General features: G+C 38.3%; 1 protein-coding gene across 6 annotated transcripts in view; it reads left to right on the forward strand.

The window, feature by feature from the left end:
* LOC134817539 (3',5'-cyclic-AMP phosphodiesterase 4C-like) overlaps window positions 1–13,196 on the forward strand; it is a 91,056-nt gene that overhangs the window by 41,006 nt on the left and 36,854 nt on the right. The window contains exon 1 of one of the 6 annotated variants that reach the window (XM_063826704.1): window positions 5,496–5,619. The exons of 4 other annotated variants lie outside the window; for them this stretch is intronic. In XM_063826704.1, the coding sequence (XP_063682774.1) occupies window positions 5,531–5,619 (89 nt within the window). In that variant the 5' untranslated portion in view covers window positions 5,496–5,530. Of the gene's footprint in view, window positions 1–5,495; window positions 5,620–12,150; window positions 12,331–13,196 lie in introns of those variants that run through there. One more of the 6 variants, XM_063826702.1, reaches the window with a different exon arrangement.

Below are 13,196 nucleotides of genomic sequence, written 5' to 3' on the forward strand. Positions count from 1 at the left end.
AGATTTACTGCGAAGGTCTTCTGGCCAGTAGTTTTGGCTTACCTCCTGGAAGGTAGAAACATTCATCAGCAAAATCATAATCAGTAAGAATGATAGTCATCGGTCTGAACCGTTGTACGACTTAACCCTGTCAATAAAGAAAATCAGATCAGATTATAAGACATAATAAGTCAAGGTGACCTCAACCTGTGGGTGTCGGCACTATTTTTCATGCTTTTTCTTAACTCCATGAATGAGGTGTAACTGGTTCCACGTATTTTTGAATAGTTAGAATCGTTTACTATTGAATATTCAGCAATCAGCTCGTAAACAAATATCCACTCAGTCCGTTTAGACCTAGTATCATTGTAATAATACTCGCTCCAAACTCAGAAACTAGGTGAATGGAGCCAACTTAAGCAGTTCAAAATTGGATTGGTTCACCCGTCTCAATTTCCAATGTACGATTAGGCTGAAGTCTGTATGAAACGATCCCACATCGTCATTAATAACGCCATATCATGATGTTTACTAACGTTTTTAGCTACCTCCATAGTAACTCCATAGTAACAATATAACCATAGTAACTCGGCCAATGTTCGCCGACTTTCTCAGTTCACAAAACATCTCACCTGCACGCGTCCAATATTCATTTGCTTGATGCATTTATATTTCTGCGAAAGAAATGATTTCGAGGTAAAAATTTGAAGGAAGTCTGGACTGTGGGTGGAATAGTTGGATAGTTAGTTACTTGATCAGCGTGGTGGTTTTAATCCGTTTCCGCTGAACGAGTAGTGACCGTTAAAATCCGCGTTTATTATTCTCGCTGACTCTCGGAACGGTCAATCATCAAGCTATTTCATCATCGAGTTGTTTTTTTCTTCTTCAGAAGTCTGTAATACCTTTTAAATTTTCCCAACAAAATTAAGATATTATCTCGATTCGCGATGGTCTGAGCCTTTTATAATATGGCCACTGCATAATATGACCCCGAGCACAGAAATAGTTGTGACAAATTAGTCCCCAGAAAATATTCATAATGCCGTAACTATTGCAAAATATTGCAATAATTTCCCTGTAAAGTCGACAGTAATGTCCCAAATAAAGTGCTGCCGCGTATATATTACCTTACTCGGGAATATTATAGCGGGTTAATTTATGACTGGGAAAATTAATGACCGGGAAAAATATGGCGGACTTTCCCAAAACCCGCCAAATTATCCCGGTCATGTATTTACCGGTGGCCGACCTTTCAAGTTTTTTTTCAGAGGTCAACAAATTTTCAACCGAAATTTCTGTTTTTGTTACTTGTTAAAGAAGTTATTTCAATTTACAGTTATTGATATTACTCAGAAATAGAAAAAAAGACACGTCTATTTAAAGGAAAATAAATCTAAGCAATAATAAGTCAAATTTTCATTAAAGCGTATTCTCATTCTCATTATCGCTAATGTCCCCGCCATTATCATTATTGATATCCCCCTGAGCTGCTGGCCGTCAAATTCGAAGTTGTATTGTTGTCTTAACAAGACTTTCATTTTGTCCGCTAATGGGGCTACCCGCTACTGCTCTGAAGGTCAGCCGGAGCTTAATTTCCTGCCCACCGCTTGGTATTGGGGAACGTCTTGGTTTTGCATCTTCAACTGCTCCAGTAATCAATCCACCGTGGACCATGAAATAGTGGCACAGTTTACTCACTTCTAGCGGGATGTGGCCACAAGTTACTTTAACGGGAAAAACTCCCTCTTTCTTTAGTCTACACACTGCACACGAGAAGCGATCAATCTTTAGAGACATTATTATTATAATATATATTATATATTATTATTATATTCTTTTTCTTCTATAACATATAAATTGTTTTCTTCTCTACGATTCACTGATTCATGGGCAAGAGAAGTGAGAATCACGGTCCACCCTGAAATCTGATTTCTATAACCAAATTGTGATTTTTATAACGAAATTATGGTAGCAACCGCCAATAAAGTTACAGCCCTCCATCCACTGCTTCAAAAGTTTTCTCTAGCACATATGAGACTTCAGGTAAAATATGATGATCACCACCCCCTTGGAACCCCATAATCTGAGTCGGCGGGTTTTTTTATGACTGGTAAAATTTTTGACCGGGAAAAATATGGCGGAAACTTCCAAAACCCACCACTTTATCCCGGTTATAATATTCCCGAGTAAGGTACATCACGATTCCGAGGGTCGAGAGTTTATGTTTTACAGTAATTACGTTGGGGTCTATCTCCAGTGGGCCTGGGACACTTCTGGTAGAGATTTGATGTGTTTGCTCTCCGTAACACGGGAATTTTTTTTGCTAAATTCCAAAATGTTCAAATGCACGCTTCACTTCACCGTTTTAATTCTAATAGTTGTCATTTGTACATACTTCTATTACTATAAAATATGCGCATAATTGGAAAGGTGCCAAGTTCAGCCACCCGACGCATCTGAAGCCTGATTACAAGGCAGCTGGCAGAGGGCCAGTAACGGGAATGTAGCCTGCCAAAATACCTGGTTATCCTCAGAAGTAGGCCCGGAGTCTGAGCTATTTGAATAAGTTGGTTACCTGTCCATAGCTCTGTCTCACTATGCATACGGTTATTGTTAGTTTATATTCGCTTTTGATTATTATAATCAATGTATTACTTAACTATGTTGTTATAATGTTAAACTCACTAATAACGGTTGACCTGGTGTAGCCGTTATATCATTTCATAACCACGCTGGTGGCCATAAAGTTAGTCCTTGTGTTTTGACTGTGTTTTGTAGATATATAATATGGATAAACTATACCTGCATGAGCCAGAGAAAGGGCCCGTAGCAGGGTAAATTAATCAGGATGGCCCGGTACCCAAAATCCTGATTAACTAGTTTTGTGGATAGTGATGATATACAAAATCAGAATCCAGGGATAATGACTCTCCGTGGACAATGGACATGGCGAATATTAGCAAAGTGGTTTTGACCTTTCTGATTACTTGTTTCGAACAGATAGTTTGCTGATGAGAACCTAATCTTTGCCCACCCCCGTTTATGGTAGTACATCAGACCACTGCTGACTGCTTGCAATGGTTCAGACGTCACTACGGGGTAGCCTATACCTCATTAGTGATTATACCACACAACGAACTGAATTTCCAAACTTGCAATTCTGGAACATCGTTTGCATTGTTCAATTGGCTATCTGGAGGTATTTTGTCTAAGGTTATCTCAGATACCCTTATATTCCAATTGAACTTGTCTGCTGGTATTTCGTCTCTTTGATCATCATCCATTTGTTTGTACAATGCAGATTGTGCTGACAATTCAATCTACAATGCCAGAACAATATCCGGCTTGTGACTTTTAGTTTCCTATCCTGTTTAGTGACGGACCTAAGTCGGTACACGCTTCGTAGTGAATAGAGCGATCAAGGCTCCATTGTAGAACTTGTTTAGAGAATGGTCTTCTGCAGTAACTGGAAACTGGTGAGGGGTGATCTTAGGGTAGCGGGTAAATTGTCTTTGTTTTGTTCAGGTGACAGGATTAATTTGTTTTGACTGGTCTTAGCTGCTTTGAGATTTCATTGGTAGTTGCTTCAAGCTGGTAGGTAAATTGCAGAATTGTGCTAAAACAGAGTGGTGTTTTCTCTGGAACATTACCTTACCAGCTTTAAATTTACTTAAAATCCTCCCAATTTCCACTGCCCAGTGTTTCTTCTGAAATATTGAAATGTGACAAGCGTATTACGTAAAAGTGTGGTTATATGATTATGACATTACCGACTGAGTATTGTACTTAATATAATGGTTTTCAGTTAAAGATTTGCGTCTCGATCATTGATTTTGTGCTCCATTTTCTCAATTTCCTAGGAAAACACCATATTAGTCTGGGACCTCTGTTACCCCATTTTAACTTTCTTTACTCTCAACTCCCGAATATAATTTTGTTGCTACGTGAGTCAGGTCAGTAGGCCAGATATCAAGAGTATAGGACACAAGAGTATAGGATCAAGAGTATAGGACACTAGTATAGGGCGTAGCACAAAATCTGCTGCTGAGTTGGCTGAGAATTGAGATATTTAAGGAAAATCTCTCAATTTTTGGTTCGTTTAAATCTGGGTGATTATTTGTCAAATCACTATGTTTTGTTTCAAATTTACACGTGAGTAGATCCACTGATCCAATGCTTCGAGCTAAGCTTTACCTCAACCAGACTGTTGAAAACATCAAAAAACCCTTTTGTCTGGATGTTAAAGTGATTCATGTGATTCGCCCTCGTGTCCACCCTTTTAAGAAAGTACCGCCCTTTTGTCCTACGCCCTCGTGCCCTCTGCTATTGTGTCTACCGCCCTCGTGTCCGATTCCCATTCATTCCAATCGCTGAATTTATACCAATAGCAGGGTAAGCACAGGGGTTCAATTCTCTATCTTTTAGTGGACACCTTGACCACAGCACCTACAAAGAAGAAAAAGACAATAAATGAGAAGCTAAGATGATGTAACCATATCCTGAAGGGCCTTGATGGCGAGTTCCCCGTTGACACTTATGATTTCTCCATTATCTTGAACGTCATTGATATATGTATGAGTCAAAATAAACTGGATCCATGTTCTTGGCTCTTTGCCAAGGTCCATCCAGTCAGTGTTATCAGTGAACAGTACGTTCATGGTGGCTTGTAATCTGTCAGCTAATGTTAAATACCCGTTTATGTGAATTTATCTTATTGTAACACAATTAAAGGAGTCGAAGCATGACGTCCCCAGACCAACAACATAACAAAGTTTCATTCATGAGCATTACAAGCAGGTTAGCAGGGGGTTCCTGCTTTGTTGTGGCAAACAAACCCGTTGCTAACTCCCCATAAACCCAGGATTGAACAAAGGCCATTATGCCATTAGAAAAAGGCGGCTATTAACCTCGGTTAGAGGGTCGGTAAGACCTTGAGAGAGCTGGATCTTTGGTTATTTCTAGAACACACTGTACGATCTAGTTGAGCTAGGCACAGTGATTTCTTGGCGTGTTATTTTTGATATAACTCCAACTTATTTCTGCCTCCACAGCAGTGCCCAGAATGGTCTTTCCAACGAGGAGGGTACTTTGACTCCTTCTGCTAGTGTAACAGACATAGTGGTCAAAAGCACAGTAGTTCCCGATTTAAAGTCACAATAGTTCCTGTTTCAGGGCACAAAAGTGCTAGCTTCCCATGTAAGGGCAGGTGATCACTGGATCAGACGACTCAATAGTTCCCATTTTTAGAATTATCGAATCGGAGCCAAAATTTGATCGTACTAAAAAAGCAATACAAGAGCTACCGTCGCATTCGTTATAATATTTTGAAAGTTGTTGCACCTCGATATTACATAAAAAGCTTAATTTTCCAAGGATTTGAGTCAAGCCGAATATCCGGCCGGAACCGGATTCAGCCGGATATCCGGTCGGTTCCTAGTCACTAGTCAGGTACACTGATTTTTACTTATTACATTTACATGAGTTGAAATCCAAATTTGATGATTTTCACCTCAACTAGCAACCCAACTAAAATACTATCGACGGTAAAAGAATGTTAGAGAAACGTAACGTTATTGATGTTCGGCGGAGGTCGGGCCAACGCAGGAAGACTCATCCCCGTCTACAACCAGCGTACCAGCTGTGAGTAATCTTATTCGTCATTTAACCAGCAATTAGCAATAATACGATATCATTACTTATATATATTTTATTAAAGAATTAAGATGTTCGGTTCAATAATTGAGAGATGATACTTCTTTACTTGTTCTGTAATTTAACCCAGTTTTATTTTCTGGTTTAACCAAATAAAAATAAGTGCGTTAGTGCAGGATGATATTAAACGATAATCTCTTACATTTTACAGTTTCGTTCAGTTTTGAAGCGTGGTTTTGAAACCAATCATCCATTTTTTGAGAAATTTTGAATATAATTTGAACATTTGAAGAGGTCATTGAAATCAAGGTTGTTAAATACGTATTAGGAGGGAATACGTATTGGAATACGAATACGTATTAATCCTCGAAAATTGACGTATTACGACGTATTCTTTATTCAAAAAATTCAAAAATTCAAATATGTTGAGGGGACTGAGCTTTAGAAAATGGTCTTAAACTTTGATAATTGCGAGATCGTTTTAGGAAACGAAATCAGAAATCATTAAATATGTATTAATATGTAATTGATAATTTCGCAAAAATGTTAGCTTATTATCCATGAAATTTGATTACAAATTTAAGTTATCATGTATAACTGCACTCCTTTAATGCATGATCAATGATGAGGGTGGCGCGCAGCTGTAATGTTTAATTTTGACAAATCAGCGTATTACGGCGTATTATGGCGTATTCGTGGACGTATTTAACAATCCATGGAAATTACCGTATTCCGGCGTATTACGACGTATTCTTTATTAGAACCGAATACGTCGTATTCTTTCACGAAAATTTGACGTATTTAACAACCTTGATTGAAATTGAGTTCATTGAGAGGCCGTTACGCTCGTTCCGTCTCGTTATTTAACTCTCAAGTCTCGAACGGTTTTCCGTTAATTTCATCATTCAGCTAAATGTAAAAAATCCAAGCGAAATTTGTGGTAGTGAAGAATGAATTCACGCCCATCCAAATGGTTAGGTAAAGGTAACTCAGTAAGTGTAGTAATTATGTAACTCAGTAAGTGCAGCGACATGAAACTATTTAATTGTTTGACTTTCCCCTCGTAATTAGGATATGTTTCAGCGAAGACGTCATGCAATATTTTGGTAACTTTTAATTGAAGATTTCTCGGCAACCTGTTGACCGATTGATTTCTGGGAAAATGACTTCTCAATCGTAGCCCTATCTATTACAAAAGTAAATTCCCTTAATTGACCAAAACAACATTATCTCTCCAGTTACCTGGAGGGACCCGAAAGTAAACTCCCTTAATTTATCAGAACAATATTATCTCTCCAGGTACCTGGAGGGACCCGAAAGTAAACTCCCTTATACATGTTATATGTTATAATTAATCAGAACAATATTATCTCTCCAGGTACCTGGAGGTACCCGAAAGTAAACTCCCTTATACATGTAATATGTTATAATTAATCAGAACAATATTATCTCTCCAGTCTCCCTGGAGGTGCCCGAAAGTCAATCCTGCAGAACTAAATTATCCGACCACGTGACCCCCTGAAATTACTTCAAATTATCGCGTTCAGCAGTATACAGTGGAACGTACAGTGGAATGTGTGATTTCATACTTCTGTTCTGTGTGACTGCTGCTTATTTCATCCTTCGTGTCACACGCACTCACAATATTCTTCTGCCTTGAGAGTTTCTTAATGATATTTACGATTTAAATTATCTTAGAAATATTGCTTTTGACAGAGCAAATCGCAGAATACAAGCCTTATGATTCTGATTTTTTAGAGAAAGATTAATAGATAGCAGCGTTGTGTTTACACTATCTGTTATTTAGAACTTAAGTATACGAGAGTTTTCTGAAAATAGAAACCAGATTGCACCGGGGGAAATATGAAATGCCCTCTGATGTGTCCCCTAATGTCACATGATATGCCATGAAGTTGAGACCGGTGTGAATCGCGGCTGGATTATCCAGAAGTACCGCCGGCGAATTCATAACTGCTATTTCACGGTCGTTGAGTCATATTGAATTAATTACCAAGGTTTCCAGGGCAACCGTTATTTACATCATCATAGTTGTACCTGATTTTATTTCATCACCCAAATTGAATAACAAACTTTTAATCGATTGCTGCAATTTATTGTAATTATTGCCAACATTCACCGCATCTTTATCTGGAATGGCCAGTTTTAGTTTAGTTTTCCTTGTACTAATCTGTTAACAGGTGTGAACACTTGACTACATCTCCAAGAATGGCCTGCGTCTTACAGTGGAATATTTTTGCGAATATTTGTAATATTTTTGTGGACATATTTGCGGAGTAATACGGTATTTTTCGACATAAAATGTTCAATAATTGCCTTATTTCTTCATTTCAAAGTCAGAGAAGATCAAAAAAATTTGTAGCTGTTTCTGTTAACTGTTGTTTAAGTTGCTATGTTGAAGCTTGTGTTTATAATTACTATAGTGGATCACGAAAAGGGAGAATCATTCTTTTTATAGTTTATTATACGGTATTTGGGCTATGTTTAGAGTTTTGTGACTGGCTTCCCTTTCTCTGACATCTTTACTGTCGATGTAAAACAACGCATTACTCAGCATGATTACAATTCCCCCTAGCTTTAGTTATTCCCTACTTACACTATATCCAACGAGTATAATTATTGCTTTTTAGATGGTATCTCAAGATGATCCACTTATGGAATCTCGACGTTTAGTTTCGGCTTCTGACGGCTATCAACAGGAGTATCACCTAAATAAATGTAACATATTTATAGTTAAGATTTATAGTTAAGTGTTGTAATTAGTTTAAAATCAATACTTTCCAGACACCACCAATCTAACCCTGGGCTGCTCAATTCGGCCGGATTTCCTGTCATCTTGTCATTACTCTCTCGATCCTATTGTGTGTTGTTTCTTTGCTAGCAACTATTGTACTATTAACCTCGCCGCCGTGCTAGTCACCGAATTAAGATAATATCATGATAAGGAAATATATCCTATTCAGTATTTAGACGACTGCCGAGCACCTTGATGCTTTTTATCTACTTCTTGACATTATTGTTTGTACGAGTTGGCCAGGAATATCTTTAAATCCTCTACAATTTGGCAACAACCCAATTTCCACCTCATCTGATCAGATCTCATATTGAGTACGGTAACCTGATATCCTTAGAACGATGGTATACATGTATACACTATATACCATCATCTGGTTTGGGAACGCAATTCCAAATTGTTGAGATGATTTGACCAGTACCACAAGGCTCTCGAGCTCCGGTTCAAATTAAATGAGAATAAATCGCTGTCAACCATGTTTAGTAGTTGCTGGTGTGTTCGTCTTAGTTTTAGAGCAACGAGTGAACTCATGTCATGTGAAGATTTCTGATTAGTTTGTGACTTTTAAAATGTCTGGTGAAACAGCATAATCCTGATCTAGAATCGTATTATAGTGCACATGAGTTACCCATCATTGCTGTGCGTTATTGATGCGTATCCCTGTTGTATCTTTGCTGTGACACAGTGTTACTGCTGTATCCATGGACCCTGTTGTGACACTAATTGTGACACTAATTGTGACACTGCTTTGTTATTGCTGTGTGTCACTGCTGTTGTGTCACTTCCTCCCACGAGGAAAGTTGTTTGCCTCCCACGAAATGTTGAAGGATCTCCCCTCCTGCCTCCATAATGAATTAAACATGATTTGATTGCGCTTCATCCACTCATTATGAACGGGGGAGTCTCGAGAGAAATGTTTCTCTCTTTGAGCCTCGCCGATCTCATGCTGTTAACAATTTTTGAAGTTTTCCGGTCTTAAGCAATGTATGCTTTTTAGTTTAAGTATCATGACGGATTATCCAAACTTGTGTCCTATCTATCTGTGAACTTTAGTGCTCAGCATGACATAACAGAGAAGGGCTGTTTGGAGTGTTTACTTACTACATTGCCACTAAACTTTTAAGTCATCTTGATTGTCATCCTCATTTTACAGGGGTAGTCTCGTCGCTCTTTTCATGCCTCTCAGTTGTTAGCTGTTTCATTACTTCAATAACAACCACCAAGTATTGGCATTGTTAGGCACACTGGTTGTTGGGTTCTGTCTAATAACTCCGTCATTGTTTGTGGTGACGTCACCGCAATGACGTCACCGCAATGACGTCATCGCACGATTTGGCACACGCTCACAGGGGACACGTGTCAAGAAACCACCCTACCGTGACTGCTCCAGTTTAAAAGAGAGTCAGAAATTTGTTTTACCTTGTCAAGTTCTCAGCGGCTTCTTAATACACAATGAAGCCACAGCTGTTACATAAATTATTTCACCCAGCTTTATAAATGTTAAACTAAAATGTACCGTCCAGTCTAGATCACGGGATTATGGAGCACTTTTAGTTGCGCCCTCCTTTAAGTAAAACATCTGTTGTACTGAGCCCCTCCATCTACAGCAGCTGTATCTAATATCTATATATATAGTATACACGATAAGTTATTAACATTATCACTTTATTATATAATGGTAACTATTTAGCTCACTTTTTGGGAGGCTTGTTGAGGTTAAGTTCAATGTCACACTCTCTCTCGATTGTTCGAGTTTTATTAATGTTAAGTTATGAAAGTGCCCCGTGCTACTATGAGTTCCATGCGACTAAGCTACTTTCCGTTGTGTGAATTCAAGTATGTAACGTTTTTAACACGTTTAAGTGCTGGTTTGGTCAGTCCACAGCTGTTGTGAAATACAGGTGTGGTCAATCTCTACGTGACGTCATAGTCTGGACTATGAAGTCACGTGGTTATTATAATCACGTGACTCATTTGAATTTTCTGAGCTCTCGCTTTTGGGGCTATTGTACACTAATCAATACGTCTGTGAAATTGCATATTTTGTTGTGGAATAATCAAATCTTTAGGATTAGCTTACCTGGTATTCTCCGAGCTCATGCTGAGTACATTTATTCATTCTACGCAGTTATTTCTCAATTAGTATGGGACTTGATATGTTATCATTGCGCATGTTACCAATATCTAATTCTCATCTTGGTATATGCTCAGTTTGTTGCCTCACAATTTTCTGTTTTTAATTGTTTCACCAATTTTCTGGTGTGTATTTTTATTGTCAATTTCATCACATGGAGCTCTTGAATGGTTTTGAAGTTTAAGATCATTATACCTTTATGGTGCAGTATGATACCAATTAGCATACAATTATGCAATTACATCCGATTGTTTGAGGGCTGTCCTACATCCGTGCCTTTTTCACTATATTTCCGTGATTTCCGCACGTGCAAAATCCACCATTCTCTCTGTCTAGACTCTGGTCCGCATCTTTGATGTACATAATTAAAAAGTGTGTTTGTTTAAAATAACCCGGTGGGACATCAATGCCCGCAATCATCAACATCAGAAATACATTGCCTTTATAGTGGTGTAACGCTGCATACAACGCTGCAAGAATTTCTGTAAAACTAGCCCGACTTTATTTTTGGGGTGACATTTGAGAACAGTCATGACGATTGTAAGTACAATTTGCACGTTCACTCATCTCAACTCAAGATTTGGCCATCGAGAATAGCTGCACACTGCAAAGTCTGCAATTCTGCAAGTTAAAGTTGTGACCTTTTGAAAATAGTGACGCCTGTCTTCTTCCTATTCATATTCGCTCGCTCTTTTAAACTCTATTTAATCATTTGAATAAGCCTTAAGAACTTTTCTATGATTGTGACTGTAAGGGGGTCCAGTCTTTACAGCGGTAGATTTGTCGGCGCAAATAATTAGGGCTACACTTAGCTACTTAGGTTTGGGTATGATCAGTTTCTCTCAATCTAAACCTTACCCTTATTTTTTTGCCCCGACAAATGTCCCTCATCCCGGACCCACTTTACCCACTTTACGCACAACCTGGATATTTTCTCAGCTGAATTAAAACTACCTGCACTGTTCTGCATGCTTGGAACCCCAAGCAGTTGAGGGTGGGGCTGCTGAGCTTTTCTTATCTAGATTTACTAAAAGCGTTCTATTTCTTAATTCATCAAAGTGGTGCAAGCGTAACAATATAGAGCTGTTCGGCCGAGTTCGGGCATCAACTGTGACAATTTATAGTCTACGGACTTGTTTCTATCTGCAAAGTGCCTACCTCAGCTCCATTTAAACACCTTAGAAGTTAAATGTAGGCATAATTTAAACATAAAGTTGCATTCACAATAACTTTAGACCTTTCGTCACCATCGTAAAGTGGTTAGTGGTGATATTTGGGCAACGGATTCGGCGATGTTGATCAAACTTATTCGTGCACAGTGCACTTCTGCAAATATTTGTATGTCATTAAACTGTTAAACGTTGTCTAAACAAACACATTATTTTGTATTACATTGTTTGTCGTTGTCACTTTCTCTGATCTGCCACTTTCTCTGACAGACCCGCTCTTAATGTTTTAATCTCCAGAGTTCTAATCACTCTCTCTGGCTCAACTTTACTGAAATTCACATTCAAATTTTATCATACCATCTTTTTACCTAAATCGCTAATCCAGCTGCCCACCTTAAAGCAAAAAGAAACAAAAGAACGCTGCCCTCGTTTACCAGTTCACCGAGTGTGGTAAGCAGTGGTGGTGGGATGTCAGTGTTTGACGAGGTAGAGTTGTTAGGTGACCACTGTTTCAACTCTGCAACCCCCACTCCTGATGATGTCTTCTATCAGCACGCTGACCCCCTCAATACTTGTCACTTCACGTGAGTATATTATCTTTCAGCCAGACTTTTCAGGGTCTTATTAGGGACTTTTCAGGGTCTTACTACTTAGGGACTCGTAAATTTCAGGGTCTTAATTTGAAAAGACGGTGCTATAATGATTGATTTAATACTGCGGGTTAGCCATCATAGTGCATCTAAAATAAGTGATTAGATGTTGATGTAAGTTATAGAGTAAAACTATTAACGGCTTTATATTATATTTCTGACGACACCACCGGGTTACCTCCGAGAGTCGCGCAGTTGGATGCCCATCATTAAACCAAGCGGTAGTGGCTAAATGTTTCTGCACCAGGCCGGTCATGCAGCTGTCTTAGGCAGCTCAGACATTAATTAATTATAATATCATTAAATTACATTATATATATTATATATTATATTATGTAGGAAACCGTCCAGGATAGTTATATAGTTTGCCGTGCAGCGAAGCCACGCGCGAAGAAAGTCTAGTACATGGTAATCGTTGCTATGGTGATCGTTGGTAATCGTTGCTATGATGATCGTTGCAGGCGTTCGAGACGTATTTGTTCTTACTACTACTACTAGCAATTTACTAAGATTGATAAACTAATTTATATTTATATAAATTAGATTTATAAATCTTTAATTCTAGACCTGAGGATATTAAAGTTGCTTTTTTGATCTTTGAAACTACAGGGTCATAAATGGTTATATACACTAAATTAAAGTTCAATAACGTCGACTGCTGCAGTGCGTAGTGCGTTTTATAACATTATTACCATATTCTAAATTCTTGAGAAATGTTTTATAATTGTGATCAAATGTTAAAGTTCGATTGCAAAATTAATTCGTTGGTTCTCGCGTTTTATCCACAGTGAACTCGTCTG

The sequence above is a fragment of the Bolinopsis microptera genome, chromosome 6 (genome assembly GCF_026151205.1).
Source record: "Bolinopsis microptera isolate Bmic1 chromosome 6, MBARI_Bmic_1.0, whole genome shotgun sequence".
NCBI lineage: Eukaryota > Metazoa > Ctenophora > Tentaculata > Lobata > Bolinopsidae > Bolinopsis > Bolinopsis microptera.